Source organism: Dasypus novemcinctus, chromosome 26, assembly GCF_030445035.2.
Source record: "Dasypus novemcinctus isolate mDasNov1 chromosome 26, mDasNov1.1.hap2, whole genome shotgun sequence".
NCBI lineage: Eukaryota > Metazoa > Chordata > Mammalia > Cingulata > Dasypodidae > Dasypus > Dasypus novemcinctus.
Window position 1 is genome coordinate 33,472,507 of NC_080698.1, and position 19,600 is coordinate 33,492,106.

Genomic DNA, 19,600 nt, shown 5'->3' on the forward strand with positions numbered 1-19,600 from the left:
GTTTGCAGACTTTCTTAGTATTTGGAATTTATTACTTTCATGAACAAAATATGTAAGTGAATTTAACCATGTCTGATTTGAAGATTCTTGTTCCATTTAGTTATCAGGTTCTCATTAAGATATTATTTCAGCACTGTAATAAAGAGTCCATTTTTGACTTTTGACTGCTGATTTTTGACTTTTGACTGCCTTTTGCCTCACATCTGGGCAAGCCCATAAGAAAGTCTGGTGCTCCCTCTGTGGCACTGGTAGGCAGTTCAAGCCACGCCAATCTCAGCAGAAACCCTCACCCTAGGTCTACCTCCTAGCCATACTTAAAAGAGAAAGCCAATCACACTGCTTTGCTATTGCCACCTGGACTGACTGCCACCTGCTCCATACTCACCAGAAAATCCTAATACATGAGCCACAATTCTTTTCACATCCCCTTGGTATGTGGGGGATCATCAATCTGGACATCTAAACCAATTTGGGGTGGAAAGTTGATCCCACCCTCCACAGGACAAGCACAAAACAGGGGCACAAAAATAATTTGTAAAAGATCATAGCATAATAGAATGAAGCACTTTTGAAAATAATGATTCCACTTATATATATTGGTTAGGGCAGATGTGCTTTAACAAAGAGGTCCAAAATCTCTTGTTTCTTTCTGATCCTGGGTGAGGTGGTGACTACTTTACTAAGTCATCCAGGGACCCAGGCTAGTGGGTCAGCTCTGCCATCTGTGTTAAGTGCTTCTATTCTTTGTGTCCAAAATAAATGTTTAGCAGTCCAGGGTAATCAATGAAAGAACCTTGGCAACATTTAGAGAATTAAGCAGAGAACCACTGCTTACAAGAAAAAGTATTGATGTTTTTATTAGCACACCAGAATGTGGCAATAGTCTATCCCATATGGAATAGTGATTAGCGGTCCCCTTCAAGAAGGGATCCTATTCATTTGCTTCAAGACAATACACGAGGGGTAGCATTGGGGATGGGTAGAGATGGAACAAGATTAGCATTAAGATGACAACTCAGTAGGATGAAAGGATCCTGGATGACGAGTATATGAAGGTTCATTATATGATTTTGTCTACATTTGTCTAGGTTTAAAAACATCCATAAAAGTTTTTGTTGTTGTCATTGTGTTGCTTGTTTCTTTTTAAGAACAAACCAAATACACTGGTGCCAGTCTCAGTCTTGTGTATACAGGGAACAGATCTGTTGCCAGTCACTTTGAGACAGTGTGTAAAGCATCTCAAGTTATTCAAATCTACTTAATAAATCAGTTTCTCCCCAATTCTTATAAAGCTTTCAAATTTCTGCAACAAAAATGTTTTTTAATTACATCACATTTTTAATCAAGATGATGAAAATTTGGATTTAAACAATGTGGAAACTTGTTTACAAATGCGCTTTAAAGATCTGTAATCATTCATCTATGATTGAATTTATTCCATCTGAGCCATTTGTCCTAAGCTTTATTTTTTAAAGAGTGACTTATAAAATTTCTTCCTTGAGACACAGTAAATGACAGTGCTGACATATAACTGATTTTTTAATCAAATATGTACTATATCAGATGGTTATTTTTCCACTAATTTGGATACAAAATAATAGCTTTTATTTTTAGGATATCGAGTATGCAAAGCCCCACTTGGAGGTGTGTTTTAGTTTGTTAAAAGTAGGTGAGAGCACTATACCAGAAATACCAGAAATGGGTTGACTTTTTTTTTTTTTTCAGGAGGTACTGGGAATCGGGCCCAGGACCTCATACATGTGAAGCAGGTACTCAAACACGGAGCTACGCCTGCTTCCCGGATTGGGAATTTGGTTTTTTTAAAGATTTATTTTTATTTCTCTCCACCCTCTTGTTGTTTTTCACTTGCTAAGTCTATTCATCATCCTTGTTTCTTTAGGAGGAACCAGGAGCCAAACCTGGAACGTCTGATGTGGGAGGGAGGTATCTAATCACTTGAGCCACCTCCATTCCCTAGTGCTGAGGGTGACAAACCCTAAAGTGAGGGTGCCTGGAAACACTCCCCACAGTTCTGCTCCATGGAGCGGGCCCTTGGTTTTGCCCAGCTGGCACACCTGCCTGAGTGGGCATTCCAGGCTTTGTGGGGAAGGGACACCCACGCTGACGCCTGGATACATACTCCAGTGCAGGTGAGGAGTTAGTCCATGCATTTCACCATCAGTCATCAAGTGGCTTTTAATCTTCTGTGACATACATACACATTTTATTGAAATGCTTACTGGTCTGACTTATCAGTTACAATTTGCTGACAATTCGGACTTTCTAAAGAACTTTGATGACTTAAGCGTCCAGTAAAATGACCCGGACTCCTGAGCTCTATGGGGAAGAGGCGCTGGGGGAGGGGGCATCTGAGCACTTGCACGGGCACAGCTGGGGGTCGTGAGAGGCCGTGGACATCCAGGCAGCTGTGGCTGGCCGCCTGGCCGCAGGGGGCTGCAGGGGAGCTGAGGAGCTCGGGAGCCTTCATCAGGCCTGCTTCCCTGATCTCTTCCAGGGACTGTGAATCAATTCCTCAAATGAGTCCTGCACCTGCCACTAAAATTCTCAGGTGTGGCCCTTCTGTGGGCCTCCCGCTAGGACTGGTGGGGAGGGAAGGAAGCAGGGCCATTTACGTTCAGGGTCACAGGAACCTCTGTGGGTGGCCAGGCAAGAAAAGGGCAGTTAGTGCCTCTCTTAACTCGTAACTTAACTAGAAGGTGGTCTCATCCTTCTGTCAGTGCAGCCGTAGCCTTTCTAGAAGAGTGTATTCTTTAACCTCTGTCTAACTCAGTGGCTCTCAGCCATGGGTGCACCTTAGAATTAACTGTGGAACTTTAAAAGTTTTCCAACAGCTGGGCTAGACAAGTTGAGGGAGAATCTCTGAGGGCAGTAGATGATGGAACAAACGGGAATGGCACATGCATGTGCAGCGCCCTCATTTTTGGAAATGTGTACTCTGAAAGTGCCCTGATTTTTTGGTGGGGGCTAGTAAAGTTCATTTAAGGATTCGGTTGTTAAAAGTCTGTCATCTTTGGGACACATAAAAAATAGAAGAAATATAGTTCTCTCTAATGCAGAAGGGTATATGGAGAATTAACATACTAGGGGGAAGATATCAGAAAATTAAAATGCTAATTTTGAGAATATTTGATATACATGGCAATGTGTTCAAGACAGAAAGACCATAAAAGGTTGCTGGTGAATTTTAGGCAGTAATTGTCATGGAACACCAAAATTCTCCTGTTTTAAAATTTAAAATGACCCCAAATTTAATCTTCTAAAATAGGAAGTGAGAAAAGAATGGGATGAGATTTCTGATATTAAAACCTTTGAAAGAAAATCGGTGTTTTATCTATAACTGGACTTTAAGTGAGGCTCTAAGGAAAGAACTATACTGTAATGCTAGGAAGAATGAGGACTTCAGTTAGGCATGAGGATTTATAAAGAAACAGTTTGGCATAAACAGTTTTTAAAAAAAATTGGGTTGCTATATGTAAAAAAATTTTTATAAGAGATTGTAATGTTTTTTAACTTAGGTGAAAATGGTTGATTGACCCAATTGAGTTTTTCACCACTTACGAAAATGATGTATTGAACATTGTATATAAACAACATTCAGCTAAAGTGCTTTGCTGCCTGTTTCTTTACCCACTTGCACTTGAAGTCTACTTCCCCCCCAACAAGTTCCATGAGGAACATATCTTCAACACAAACTAAACTGAACCAAAAATCAAACTTCTGTGACCAAGTATGTAGTGAGTATTAAATGCGAAATCCCATACATTTATAGTCCATGTTAGCCCAAGGGATAAAATTACACACAAGGTGGAGATGGGAGCCCTCACTGTGTGAATAGCTAGAAATGGGATTTGGGTGGAGGGGCAGCTGGTGGGTTAGCACGGTCAAGCTTAGTCAAACGTATTTCATAAGTTCTTTATTTGCAGTATTGAATCCATTTACAATAATTTAGTGGGTTTTCAAGGCCGCGTGGTATTGGCATCACGGTCTGCCTCGTGCTAGCACCCTGCCTGGTCCCCCATGGTGAGCTTTCCATTCTATTTGCTACATCAGGACAGTGAAATCCCTTGAGCCCCCTCCTGATGACAATCGGTCTGGCATGTCATAATTTTCCTTCATGCTCCAAAACCTCACTGGTTTACAAATTGTTTATTTTGTACCACCTTAACATACATGCAAACAAAACTTTCCTGTATGTAAAATTAAGATGCCCATGCTGTGCATGCTTAGTCTACCGACCTTTGAGTCCTTACCCATTTTGGAATGTGGCCTATGTAGAAATCTGCGTGTAATAAAAACTGACAACTGTGACAAAAATAAGGATATAATATTAAAATAAATCAAACAATATACAGACCTGTCATTATTCTGATACAGAATTTTTACACAGCAATATTGATACAGGTGCAAACGGTAGGGTGTCAGGCGATCCATTACAAGAGACCTTTCGATTACAGAAAAGGTTTAAATTACAGTTTTATACCGATTTAAAAATGGTAACTAGTGTTATGCCAGATCAAAATCAATACTTCCCCTTCAAGCGACATTTTCTAGAACATCTCTAACTATGAGACTTAAAAAAAAAAACTTTATAAAAAAGGAAAAGAAATGTAAGGGCATATTGGAAAAGAAGTTTACGGAAAAAAATATCTAAAAATCTGGAATCAGTTAATTTGGATTTCCATTCCTTCTGTCATCAAGCAGCAGACCTGAAGACCACTGGGGCAAACAGGTTACGTGAAAAATCAAGAAGCACCCCCAACCTCCTCTCTGTCGGAGGAGTCTGGAGTGTCTACTTCAACTATACACTCTTTACTGTTTAATATCAGGCAAAAAACTCAGTTCTCATGAGTGATTCTGCCAGCGAGCTAAAGGGCATGGACCTCCACTTCAACATGGTGGAGGGAGGGGAAGGAAATGCAGAAAATTAATGAGGGCCTAAAAATTGAGGAATAAAATACATGTGACCAAAGGGGGGTGGGGTGTGTGTGTGTGTGTGTGTGTGTGTGTGTGTGTGTGTGTGTGTGTGTGTGTGTGTGTGTGTGTGTGGTAGGGCAGGGATAGTGTTAGGATGGGATGGGGAGAGGCTCAAAGAAAAAAGTGTTTTTGTAACAGATTATCAAACTCTAATGCTCCTCATTTTTGTGAAAATGGTTAAGTTATTGGCATAAAAAACCGAAACCAAAACACTGACAGGGAAATGAGAACTGGTTCCATAATGCCTTGCATTATATATTTCTATCCAAAATTAAAATTCCCTTTCGATAAAAAAACATCATTTAAAAATCAAAGATAAAAATGTTACTTGAAAGGCTGAAGAAGGAAAAGTATTTCTTTCTGGCATGTTATTTGTTTGGCACAATCACAGGTAAGACTTTACAGACATCATGTGGCTGTTCACATTTACAAGTTTCTGCTCTAAAGTGATCACTTTCGGGGTAAACACATAAATCGGTTAAATGAAGTCCGTAAACAGGCCAAGCCCGGCAGACATGGACAAGTGTGATGCATTCTCCGCCCAAAGAATGGAACCTAAAGTAAAAGAGAAAACTGAGTCACAGCAGGAAACATTTCAAAAACAAACCAAGCAACTGTTGAGACATCTCTTGGAATAGTCTCAGCTATTGTTCATTGAGTGTTAACTCCACATCAGGCATATGCACAGCGTTTCATATGTCTTATCTGTTTCCATCCTTACAACCACCTTGTGAAGACAGTAAATACTTTACTTATACCCATTGTTCAGACAAGAGACTGAGGCACAGTGAGATTAAGTAACATTGCCCAGGGTCATAGGTCTAGAACTTGAAGCTTGCCTGGCAGCTGTACCAGAGAAACCAAGTGTTTAGCCACCAGGTCACACTATACTGTCTTTTACTTTTCCTCATTTTGATTCATTGTATAGTCTCATGCTACTGAAGCTCCTTAAAATGAGCATAAAGTTATGGGAATGTCTATATCTATATAAACTCAAACAATGAGCAAGTACAAATTCACATATTTGCACACAGAGGCCAAAAGGAGTCAAAATGTTGGGGGGTAAAAGAAGGAACAAAAGGGAAATTAGAGAAGAAAGCACACCTAACTCACAAATAGAACAAACCTAACCTCAGCCAATGGATACCCACAATGAAAGTCTGCCTCAAGCCAAGAGTCATTTAACTGATATTTCTAAGAGCCCAGCCCATGCCAAAAGTGAAGTTGGGTTGAAGAGAAACAACCAGTGTAGAGGTTCTTTGAGCCAGGCGCAAGTGGAATACACTCAAAATATGTATGCTTTCTAGAGGAAAAGAGAGCAAAACTCATTCTCCCTCCCCTGGAAAGGATACACTCTTGAGAACCTGTCTTGAAAGTTATATGGACAAAGTTGAACCCCAGACATTTTAAAGTCAATGGAATGATCCTAGTCACGGTCATGTGAGGGAGGCAAAAATATCATAGCCTCATGCCTTGGGGATCCTTTTGTAGTTTAACCTTTGATTTCATTATAGTACATCTACTATTCCACAAAGAGGCCACCCCATTCTGATGATGTGCCCTTTGCAAAAAATGCTGTACATTTTCCAGATGCCTTCTAAATTCAGATTTCTTTATGCATAAAAAAGGCTGTCTGCAGACAGTGGCAGAACCATTCTAATCTTATCTTTGGGTTGAACTGACAGGACAGACCCAATTCTACAAGGTGCAATGATGTAAAGGCTGATTATTCTGGGCCTATCTTCAGGTGGTACCATGCTCAGCTTCTTCTTACCTCCTTTTTCCTTTTTCTTCTCTTCCTCTTTCTTCTTTCCTGCCTTCCATTTCCAAAATGGTTCTGGAAGGGCCAGGGAGATGACTGAGATCAATAAATACAAAGGGAAGAAAGGGAAGCAATAGGAGAGTAGGGTTTGTAGGTGGTGAACAGGCAGAGCAAGATACACTCAAGCCAGCCCAGTTTCTTTGGTCTTTTTGATATATTATTACTTTCAAGATCTAACCACAGTCTCTCTACAGAGGCACTGTTGGCCACTGGCTCAACTGAGACGTATGCACAGAATGGTTCTGTCACTGTGAGGCAAAGAGCACACTGATGGTTGGTTCATTTGCCACCATGGACAACAGATCAGATGAGAGTGGTTCAGCTGGACTGATTTAGATAATTATAACAGTCTAATAGTTTAAGAAGTTATAGTCAATTACCTTTATAATCTGTTCTAACCCTGAGACATTGAGATGTACCTTTCAGCCGAGTCTAAAACGAATGCACAGACCAGCGGTTCTCAACCAGGGTCCCCCCTGCCACCCCATGGGGACATTTGACAATGTTGGAGAAAGTTTTGAGTTGTCACAGTTGGGGGGTGGAGGGGGGTGCTACTGGCTTCTAGAGGCTAGAGGCCAGGGATGCCCACCAACCTGAATGTTAAGTCTCCAGGTCCCGTTATCCCTGGCTGCCTTTTCTTATCCAAACTCAGTTCTTGTCAAGATTGAGTCAGTGTTTCTCCCGCCACCCCCCCGAAGCCCTTCTTCACTGCACCATCCTTAGCAGTATCTTCCTCCTCTTACATCTGTGAGCATCGCGTGACCGAGACCGTGCTTTCTGACATTGTACATCCAAGAGTCACTTGCCAATTTCTTGACTGCTCCCTTCACTTCCAGACTTTCAGACACCATCTGACAAACATAATAGGTGTCACAATCACCAGTGTATGAGAATGTGTTTCCAGAAGATGCATATTCAGATACGTATAGTGTATTTAGCCACGGCGCTAAGCTTCCAGTCCAAATTGGTGGTTTACATTAGAATTAACAGTAAACTCAATCCAAAGTTTCCAATACTCTAGAATTCCAAACAACAAATTCTAGAAGTTACCAAGGCAGAAAGAGTATCCAGCAGTTTCTTACCCACTTGCAGAACTTTTAAAGAGAAAATAAAATAGCACTGATAGGAAGGAAAAGCATTGTTTGTGTTTTCTCTCAACAGAGTCAGCTATATTAAAGAAGGGAAAATGAAGGTACATGAAGGGCGGTGGACTTGGCCCAGTGGTTAGGGCATCCGTCTACCACATGGGAGGTCCGTGGTTCAAACCCTGGGCCTCCTTGACTCGTGTGGAGCTGGCCCATGCGCAGTGCTGATGCACACAAGGAGTGCCCTGCCACACAGGGGTGTCCCCTGCATAGGGGAACCCCACGCACAAGGAGTGCACGCCCAGCGGGAAAGAAAGTGCAGCCTGCCCAGGAATGGTGCTGCCCACACGGAGAGCTGACACAGCAAGATGACTCAACAAAAAGAGGCACAGATTTCCGTGCTGCTGACAACAGAAGCAGACAAAGAAGACGCAGCAAATAGACACAGAGAACAGACAACTGGGGTGGGGGGAGTAGGGGAGGGGAGAGAAATAAATAAATAAGTAAATCTTTTTTAAAAAAAAAGGGTACATGAAGAAAAGCCTGGTTATGGAGCACAAAAAACACTGGTACTATTAGAATTTTATTTGTAATAAGACCAGTTTTATTGTAATTTTTTAAAAAAAATCCATACTGTATTGAAGTTCATAAAACAAAAGAGTCCCACACTCCCACAGTTGCCAGTTTTAATAATCATGAAAGTTGACATTTTACCTTGATTTGGTCAACTTTTAAGTTTTTCCTTCAAAATTTTCGGAATAGGTATACATTCTTCTATCTTGAAATAATGCGATTATCTATATCCCTCCTGTGAGTAACGGGAGATCACAGGGGGCCTGCACCCGGAGGCTGCCCTGAGAACGACCCGGGTCCCCTGCATGGGGTCCCTAGAAAGAGCCATCAACAGGGAAGGGCGTGTATGCCTCGCTGGTAGTGCGCAACCACACGTGGGTTGGGGGAGCCCTTGGCATGCAGGCCCTGGGCCCATGTGACAGGGGTGGGAGGTGGGGTAAAAAATATCGGGGAGAAATAAGGGCGGCTGTTTCTGTGGGTGACGCTCCTTGGCTCTCAGCTGCGGCAGCCCCGTGCAGCCCGTGCGGGGAGTGGGACCAAAGACGTGGTTTGGTTGGGTTGCTGCTGAGCTCCCAATGACAGGAGGTTGCTGTACCTCTCAGACAGTATTGTGTAACGCTCAGTAAGTACAATGTCAGGCCACGGGCGCTGTCCACTCCAACTCCCTGTCCCCCAGGGAACATTTGGCAGTGCCTGGAGACATTTTTGACCATCAAACTGGGAGGGGGCTACCATCGGCATCTAACGGGTAGAGGCCAGCAATGTTGCTAAACATCGTAAAATGCATAGGACAGCCCCTCCCAACAAAGAATTATCTGGCCCCAAATGTCAACAGTGCCAAGGACAAGAAACCTTGTATTAGATGAAGGCATATTTAAGTCTTGTGAATCTCTCTGCCAATTTGAACCTGTAAGCACAGCTGTGATGTTGCCTCTATGTATCAAATGTGGACAGTGGTTCTTGACATCTGTGACAGGAATGATGAGGAAATGAGCACATTATGCTTTCCTCTGCCCATTGTCCACTAAATTTTAAATTATTTATACTGATTATATTTTAGTTGGTATTTTTTTTTTCAATTTATACTCTACTCTGAAATTATACTTAGGCTTACAATGCTTTGTCATAGGTTGGCTTTAAAATAGAAACCACGAATAATTTTTTAAATCTTCAATTATTTTTAACCAAACAAGATGCAGGCTTTCATTTGATGTTTTTTTCCCCTCAGGAAGGGGAGCTGTATGGTCCAAGTTTTAAAGTGCAATTAAAAAAAGACTACAAATATTATGTGACCTCATTGAAGTGAAACAATCAGAATAAGCAAACCCATAGAGTCGGAATTTAGAATATAGGTTACCAGGGGACGGAGTGGAGATAGGGAGTGGGACATTAAGGCTACATTTTAAGTACAGGGTTCCTATTTAGAATGATGGAAAAGTCTTGGTAATGGATGGTAGGGATAGTAGCACAACATTATGAATTAGCAGCACTGAAATATATATCTAAAGGTGATTAAAAGGGGAAATTTAAGATTGTATATATGGTAACAGAATAAAAATTTTTTAAAAATCCATGGAACTGGACAACACAGTGAACCCTAAGATAAACCGTAGACATAGTTAATAGTACAAATACAAAAGTGCCATCATCAATTGTAACAAATGTTCCACACCATTACTAGGTGTTAATAATAGAGTGGTATATGGGAATCCTGTATTTTATGCATGATTGTTCTTTAAACCTACAACTTCTCTAATAAAGAAAAAAAAAAGTAAAAAAAGCAAACAAAAAAAAAACCTAGTGCTAAAATATTTACATAAAAAGTGGAACAAGATTTGTTTAAAGAAGATTAGAGGAAAGCAGATGTGGCTCAAGCAGTTGGACACCCACCTACCACATGGGAGGTCTTGGGTTCAGTTCCTGTGCCTCCTGAAGAAGAGGAGCAAGGCAGCAAGCTGATGCAATGGGCTGGCTCAGAGAGCTGACACGACAAGATGACACAATGAAGAGATACAACAAGGAATCACAATGATGGACACAACAAGCAGGGAATGGAAGTGGCTCAAGCCATTAGGCGCCTCCCTCCCACGTGGGATGGACCCAGGTTTGGTTCCCAGTGCCTCCTAAAAAGAACACAATGAACAGACAGAGAAAGCAGACAGCAAGTGCAAAATAATGGGTGGGGGGAGAAATAAATAAAATCTTTAAAAAAAAGATTGGCAGAAACTAAGTTCTATAAATGGAAAAAATTCATAAAATAAAAAGTAAATAAAAGTATTACTCACATAATTTTACATTTCCAAAGCAGAACATTAATCAGAATGGGATGGAAATGGCCAATCTACTATGTAAACTCCGAGAAGTGTAGGTATGAAGAAAAACGACGTACTGATTTTTTTAAAAGCAGGAATGTATTACCTATAGACATATGATTAGCAACTTGTGCTTAATTAACTGTTAAACACTGTTAAAAATGAATACCTGCCAAAACTATTATTTGCTTTAAAATTGTGTTATCAAAATAAGCATACAATTCTTCCTAGGTAGATTTATATTTTATTCTATTTTTAAATCATCAAAATAAACAGTTAAAGTAAAATGATAGCCTATTGGTGACCATAAACTCTACAAGCTAATAAGGTGTATAAAATACAATAACCTGAGCAAATTGATATAGAAATTAGAGGCTAGCAATCCCTACCTATGGTTCTCAATTTCATTCATCAAATACTATTTATTTTGTCCAAATAAACAGACTTCTGTGGTTAATGACTAAGCCAAACCAAATTGGAAAGTTGAGAATTTGTATATGTATAATTTTTACTTATTCATAGTCTTGAGTTTTTTAAACACCAACCCTTGTGACCACAACCAGTTAATTTTTTTCTAAAAAAACAAAAACAAAAACAAATCCATCTCCTTAAAATATAATTTTCTACATAGTGTCTACACTTTTACCATCTACTAATAAGCCATTAAACTTCAGAGTAGAGTTGAATATTGAACATAATGTTTACCGGGATATATTTATGAAAAAATATTTCTAAGGTGTTTTGAATATAGTTGAGAGATTGTTGGGAAGTATCCAGAGTTTTACTAGGATGGGATAACTCCATTAGAACAAGTAACAACTCCAGGGACTGCTCTAAACCTAGGCCACTGAACTGGTCTATGAAAATAAATTTTCAAGACAAAAAAAAAACAATATGAAAGGTTATAAAATCTAGTTTTAGGGACACATTTCAAGTGGGTATATGAATTGGGGGAGAGGGGAGAGGGATATATAACCCTGTTATTTTCAGTACTTTTATTCTTCTTTCACGTACTCTTACTACAGAAAACATAATCTATTATTAAGCTTTCATTATTAAAACTTTGATTTAAAAAAAGTCAGAGACATGTATCTGGGTTTGTGGGAGAAGACGGAGTTTATTTGCTTCCAGAATTAACCTTGAAGCCAAACTGAACTAGAAGTCATCTAGGAATCTGGGAAGCAGAATTCTGTTAGCTTTTAAAACATCCCTGGTTTGGAAAACTCATCAGTTGCTGGATGAGACAAATTCCCATTCTGGACTATCTACACTCACCCACGGGAACATCTTGTCTCTGTTTCCCACACATACCAATTTGGGTTGAATTAGACTGAAATACGTTCAAAGTAAAGGCAACAACTGCTTTCTTGGAGGCGGCAAAGGCCCGTGATTAAGACCACAGGGATGCTGGAGTGCCGGAGAGGTGTGCAGTCACGTACCCTCTCTGGGACCCCACCTAGTTCCTGAACCCCTCTGAGCCTTAATGCTGTCATATGTATAACATGGCAAATACAAACCTACCCCACAGGCTGTTGCCGTAAATAAGAAACACTTATGCAACATTTAGTATAGAGTGTCAGGCACATCAGAGCATTCACCAAGTGGCAACTACTACTGCTATTAATACAGAAATAGTTCTGTAGAATGTATCACTTTTTCAAGAGTTGTTTTAGCTAACAGGCTTTGGGATTCTATTATTTAGGGTGAGCGAGGTTATACTAACAGTAAGAAAAGAACATAATTCTTAAAGGAGAGGTCGAGAGCAAGCTTTTCAGAGACAATGGCTCAAACATACAAAAGATGACTCACATTTGACAAGGGTGATGAAAAAAGGGAGATCAATGCCAAAGGCAGCTGGGCCAGCTTCACCTCCTTGTGGGGAGTTTGGCATTGAGATGGACGAGTAATGGTTCATAAGCTTCTCTGCCTTAAAATGTCCACGGATAAAGTATATATATCACTGTGCTAGTAGGAAGAGCTATTTGATCATGACCGTACAGTCTTACATTGTAAACTACCAGGAAGAATGGCTAAACACAACAGGAAGTATTTCTCAAGGAAACCACAGAAAAGCTAAAAATGAACTCAATCTTCAGCTAGGCACAAACAACTGGAATCCGTGAGCTCAGAGAGCGAACCCTAAACCGACGAGCCACAACTTATTTCATTACTTTCATTACGTTCCCTGAGAAGGTCAAATGATTAACTGTCATCTGGGACCCTGGAGTAGAAGAGAGATGTTTGGCTCCATTACAGTTTTAAACCCTAAACCATAAATGGACAAAAGGTAGAAGAAGGAATCCAGAGTGCTTTACAATGTTTGATCTTTTTAAAAACGAGTATACAATGTGTAGAGAGACACTGCAGAGAGGCTGAGCTCTGCCTCCAACAAGCTACCTGGCTTGAGAAAAATCTTTCAATGCCTCTGGACTTAACTTTACTGATGGGTAAGATAAGGAGGTGGGTCTGGTGTGAGGCATTGCAACCTGGCAACCCTGCAGCGTTTTGTTGGGATCACAGTGTTGAGGGGCGAGGACTCTCCAGCCACACGCCCTCTCCTGCTGTAATGTAAGCCCACCTGGCCCCCGCAGCCTCTGGGGACACAACCCTGAAGTCCATCCAGCCCTGCCAGCCGAGGGTCCTGCCACTTACTGTCAGTAACTTAAGTGTTGAGCTGTTAGAAGATTAAGTAAATTGAATAAAATAATCACTGATCTCTTAGACTGTGACCAGTGTATCCTGTCGATACAGGAAATGAAAATGTAGAACTTCTGAATTAAGATACAAGAGTAAATCAGAAATCTAGGATTTTCTGAGACAAAACACCAAGCTTATTTCCTTTGGTCTTATATTAACCATCTCTTCGAGAACTTCTACACTCTGATTTCTGCAAAGTAGCATACCACAGTATAATGTATATTAAATTATTTTTATAAAATGTTTCTAATGTCACGAGAGCAATGATATGAGAATTATTACCAGAATAAGAATAGTAAGGGATAACACTCTTTAACATGGAAGGGGCAAGGAGGGAGGGGTGGACTTCCATGACCATCTTCTCTAATTTCGAATTTCAAGCACATTTCACTGGACTTCACGTCATATGGGTCTCGCTGCAGGTACCACAAGACAAGAGAACCACTGTGAGCACGAATGTATATACTAACTTTACGAGTCAGCGGGTGGCAGACGTCTCCCACTTTGCCCATAGGTGTACAGATCCGTATGCTCTTAACCCAGATACTAATAGCACAGCACATGCCTCCACCACACTGGGGATCCTTGTCGCAGGCCTGAAATGTAAAAAAAACAAGAAAGATAAATACAGATAGGAGGGAAGCCTTATACTACGGAAATCTAAAATTAGCTGTAAAAATGCTCTTTGAATACCCAAACGTTGTAATTTTAATAATCATGCATATTTAAAAAACTGTAATCTTCATTACACATATTTATAATAAAATCTGATCAGAATAAATTTTTCCAGTTTAAAAAAAAATGACAGAGTAAGTAGTGCCCACATTATGAAATCTGAAATGCAATGTATTTTAAAACAAAATCAGCTTTCTTTTCTAGTGCTTTATGGCTGAATTGGCTTTGAATTTGAAGAATGAAATCTATTAGTCTTATATCTTGCATGGCCATTATGAACTACATAAATCGAATCACAAGATTTTATGACTATTAACTGTAGAATACATTGGGCCCAATTTTATAAAGGGATGTAAATGGTCATTAAATCTGGTATGAAATGCTTCAGCCCCATAAAGGCACTGATGTAAATTTCAGAAGTGCTCATTTTCCCTTTTAAATATTTGCATTTTGGTTCATGAGACTTGAAGTTTCTCACGTCACTAACTTGACTTTCACCATTTCCTTTAAAGAAAGAAATCTCATAGGTTGGGAACGGAAAGATCAAGGCTTTTGCCTTATGTTACTCTTCAGGTGAGTAACCTGCAAAAAGCAAAGTATTGGCATAGGATGTACTTATGGGTACATTACAAAATCAGATATGTAATACTCTATGGCCCAGCAAATTAAGAAATAAAAGTGACATGCAAATGTCAAGTGATTACTTAAGGTACTGCTCCTAATATAAAAATTATAACTACATATAATCAGTATCAACCATGATGCATTTCCATACTCTTACTAAATAGAAATAATGAAAGTGTAAACGTATTTGCATGAAAAACAGATCTGAAGAACTATTGTTCTTTCTTAGTACCAACAAAAATAGGATGTTTTGAATGGTGTGCAATTATCTATTTTGCTAGCCATAAGATAAAAATATCCTGTAGTACGTAGGTAAGAAACTTATACTCTAATTTAGACACAAATTCAAATGTACATTTATTGGAAATACCTAGGACAGTTCCAGTTCTCAGTTTTTGGTACAGCCATAATTTCTCAAAACATAGTATGGACACATTGTTATTTTTCATTAAAAGTGACCAACTTTCTTGCTTTACAGGTTTATTTACTTCCCCTATTAGAATTTTTTTCTATGTCTATTAGTATCTGGATAAAGGCTTCAATTTTCACCCTGGAGTGTTTGGACTTTTATAGGAAAGTATCTAAACATTTCCATTTTCCAATTTTTATCTTTATGTCAGAGGTTATATACTATTGGCCATTACATTCTATAAATGAGATGTTCTGTCAACAATCTTTTCTAATATGGTTTTAACAAATCTATATGGACATATAAATCAATTTAAAAATAACTACATATATTATTTTTTTAAAAGGAAATATTTAGGGTGGAGGTTTCAGCCAGTATTTTATTTCAACAGACGCCCTAGACTCTGAATTCTGAAATCCCACCAGCTCTTTTCATGACAATCAAAATCCAGTCAAAATATTCTACAATCCAATCACTTGAATGTTTATTAACATCTTATAGACAATCTATCTGTATAAGTTACAAGTTACTGAGTTTCGTGTTTTTTTTTTCATTTGCATCCAGTGGTTTCTGTCATGGAGACCTAACTAGATTTCTTTATTGCCATGTTGCTATAGAAGAACTTAAAAAATTCTCTTCTCGTTAATACTGAGTTAACACAGGCACACACAACTACATCATAAAACCCGTCTAAACCTCTCTAAAAGATAAGCATCCAACGTGAAAATTTTTCAATTTGTAGCAAAAGTCTTCAGTTCTTGGAAATATTTACAAAGAATTGCATAGGTTTATATATTTTTAATTAGACAGCTATTTCCTAATGCTCTTTGTCCTTTGCCTTTTGCACATCTATTCAAAATAGAAATGTCCTATGAATGGGACAAAAAGATACTTATATTGCAAAAGAACCTTGAGCTTAGAGGATTAGGAAAAATTTAAAATGAGTCAGTAGGAGGAGAAGAAACAACCTAATTATGTTTCAATTCTCATGTTTTAGAAAAGAGCTGTAAAAACTTCTCAGCCACATTGGCAAAGCCCTTCAAAGATTTTACTTTTAAATCTCAAACTATCCCAATAAAGGTCACAAAGCATATAATTAAATATCTATTGGATAAAACCAAATACTATTAGGGAACTAGGGTTCTCGATATGCTACTAAAACTCAATATACTACAAAAACCTACTAACATAAGGACAATAGAGCTTTATTTTCTCAAGACAATACTATTTCTTCCCTTAAAGAAACATTATTTCATTATCTATGCAGGATTATTTTGAGCATAGAAGTTGAATTTAAAGCCCATAGCATGCACTTAGATATTTGAAATGATTTAATAAAAGTATAAAATAATTAACACACACGCGAAGGACAATGCGGTTGAACAACCTTAAAATGGTAGAGGATTTGAATTGTTGAAGTAAACTAGACTAGTTCATTTGGTCCTATAAACTCATCCTTCAGATCCACACAGAGAAAACTGTTGGTGGGAGGAGGAAGGAATTAAACTAAGTTCCTACTTCCAAAGGTGATGAAGACCCCTTTTCTAAGTTTAGACATCTACATGGCAACCTACCCCATAACTATGCCTGAGCACTTGGAGAAGCTTTATGCGGAATCAGAAATGGAAAACTCACAGAAGAACCTCAAGAAGCAATATAAGGCCCCGGAACCACTGCCTTTCGAGAGGCACTCCGGGCCCTGGGCCAAGCTATTTCAAAGGGTTTCGGCGGAGGGCCCCGCGGGGAGCCGACTCCTTGACCACAGGACCTGGGGTACCGGTCGTGCCCCGTTGCGTTTCGGGAAGAGCCCCTCCAATTTTTAGGTTTGAGGCTGACTTGAGACGCCACGAAAAAGTGCTCGTGAAGACTCAAAAGTTCTTTCTACACGAGAGAAAATCAACGCAAACACGAGAGACGTAGTGGGGAGAAAAGAGGAAAGGAAGGGGGAGAAGGTGAGGGTAAGGTGGTGCGGTGACACTTGGGTCACTTTTCTTGCCGGGCGCGCCCAGCTCGCGGACCGTCCGCTGCGTTGGGAGCAGGGCAGCCTTTTCTCGAGGGCGCCAAGGGGAGACTGGGGCAGGTGTCCCCGCCGGGGGCGACCCTCCCCGTTCTCCTCGCTTCCGCTTCAGGGTCCCCCCCCCACCCCACCCCAGGGGCCCCCGGGCGCCCTCGGGGCAGGCCGCAGCCCGGGGCGCGCGGGGCGGACAGGTGCAGGCGGCCGCTTACCCCGGTGATGACGGCGGCGTGCCCGGCGGGGGGCGTGAGCAGCAGCGGCGGCAGCAGCAGCAGCAGCAGCAGCGGGGCGCAGCGCGGGCTCCCCATGGCGCCCTCGGGACTGCGCGGCGGTTGGGGGCGGTTGCGGGGCGCCGGGCCGGGCGCGCTGGCTGGAGCGCGGGGCGGCGGGCGGCGGGCGCGGCGGCTCCCGCGAGCCGCCCCGGCCGTTATAAAGGCGAGCCCTGCCGTGACTCACGCCCGCGCCCGCCCGGCCGCACGCGCGGGGGGCCCCGCCGCGGGCGCCCGCCCCACGCCCCCACGCGCGCCCGCGCGCCCACCCCAGCCGGGCCGCCTCCCGAGACGACCGCGTGCCGGCGCGCGGCTCCCGCGGGGCCCGCCTCGGCCGCCACGCAGGCAGGGCCCCCCGCGGGGCACCCCTCGGTGCCATTCTCTCGCCTGTCGCCCGCCGCTGCCTCTCGCACGCGCCCGGCTCGCTTTTGTGCGCCGAGAGGCCCTCCTTGCCTGACCTGCTTTCCAAAGCCCCACGTGTTCAGCGCCGAAAACTTGCAGCTCATTTGCTCGACAGATGTTTGGGGAGCGCCAAATACGGGCCAGGCGCGGCGCACAAATGGGGTGGGGGAGCAAGCCCGCGGGGCCTCTGAATTTTGCTCGGGTGCTTGGCCAGCCTTTCCCGAGCGCCCGCTGTCTGCCAGGTACTGGCGCCGAAACAGACGGCCACCGGTCTGTCCTCATGGTCGAATAACTTTACAGAAAAGACAGACTTGAAACGAATAAACTGAAGAGGTGGAAGGCAGGGGAGGGAACAAAGAGAGAGCAAAATCGCCCCTAATCCCACGTCCTTGTCGCCATTTAGGGGTTTTTTCTTCCAGCTGTGGGAGTCCTAGTTCTTTCTTTCATTTCAAAAGCCTTTGCTTTATGCTCACATCTGTTTCCGACCCTCTCCTCTTTGATTTTCCTCACATGCATTTCCTCCCTTCTTCAGCATCCTGCCAGCTTCAGGCAGAACAGTTCAGGGTGATGCCAAAGGGAAATGAGAAGGCCTGCTTCATGTGCCAGCCTGAGGCCCCCTTTTGAACCCTAGGTCGGCGGCTCGCTCTGCTTTTACTTTCCAGCCCAGGAAATTCACCATTCGGTTTTGTAAGATGCCATCCGGTGTTACTGCGATTCATTCATTCATATAAACGTGAACTGGGTGCCTACGTAGTTACAAGCACAGTGTAAGGGGACAGCCTTCCTCCGGAACCCCCTTGCTGCAAGGATTTCAACCCGATTTTCCTCTGTGACCCTGCTGAACTTGCTTGCACTAAAGTTTTAGTAAGTCCCATTTTCTTCCCAAATCCACTGAATCTCTGGCTTTTCCCATGTCCTTTAAGGACCATGAAATGTTGAAAAGCAGATGCATCTTTCAGCCTCTTTAATAAATGCAATGAGGAGAGTCCCAACAAAGTTACTTTGAGACTGTGGGGCTCTCCCATACCAAAGCATTCAGACTAAATGTGGAGGGAAAAAAAAAAAAAAAAGGAGGCAATTACGTGAATTTTAAACAGCTGAATATCTGGAAACCCAAAGTAAACCTTTGACTGATTTTTAAAGCCTTTTAATCTGTGTTTTCATGTTTGAGAACTGCTGAAACAAAACAAAAAGGGATCAAATTCCGTTTTTATGTTTTAAAAAAGTTAAAAAGTTGCACTCAGTAGAATAAGTAGAAACAGTAGCAAGTGACAGACTGGTGGAAAGTTTCTTTTCCAGTCTCCGTGCCAACACTAGCATGGGAATGCTATTGGGTAAATGTAAAAACCAGTCAACATGGATTTTAACATTCCTATAATGTTTTTTTTAATGGTCTAGTTCATATTTGCTACTATTGAGTGCTAGTTTGGGTATCCCCTGCTTCTCCAAGAGTAGGAAGCAGGATACATAGGGAAAATCAGATTTCAAAAAATGGCTGACTGGGAGCAGATGTGGCTCAAGCAGTTGAGTGCCTGCTTCCCACATCAGAGGGTCTGGGTCCAGTCCCCAGTGCTTCCTAAAAACAAACAAGCAAAGAAATAAAAAAAACCAACTCAGGGGAGCCCATGTGGCTCAGTGGTTGAGCACCAGCTTCCCACATATGAGGTCCCCGGTTCAATCCGGTTCAGCCCCAGTACCTGAAAAAATAAAAATAAAAATAAAA

The 19,600-nt window shown here is 41.6% G+C and overlaps 1 protein-coding gene across 2 annotated transcripts; it reads right to left on the minus strand.

The window, feature by feature from the left end:
• Positions 1 to 834: 834 nt before the first annotated feature.
• PROK2 (prokineticin 2) lies at positions 835 to 17,649 on the minus strand. 2 transcript variants are annotated; one of them, XM_004482051.2, is made up of 4 exons: positions 17,419 to 17,514; positions 13,955 to 14,080; positions 6,770 to 6,832; positions 3,920 to 5,550 (listed from the first exon to the last, which is right to left on the minus strand). In XM_004482051.2, exons 1-4 carry the CDS (start codon positions 17,512 to 17,514, stop codon positions 5,446 to 5,448), a joined length of 390 nt encoding a protein of 129 aa, XP_004482108.2. In that variant the 3' UTR covers positions 3,920 to 5,445. The 2 variants fall into 2 exon arrangements, with proteins under 2 accessions (XP_058144476.1, XP_004482108.2); XM_058288493.2 differs by lacking the exon at positions 6,770 to 6,832 and having other exon boundaries at positions 835 to 5,550; positions 17,419 to 17,649.
• Between the last annotated feature and the right edge of the window lie 1,951 nt (positions 17,650 to 19,600).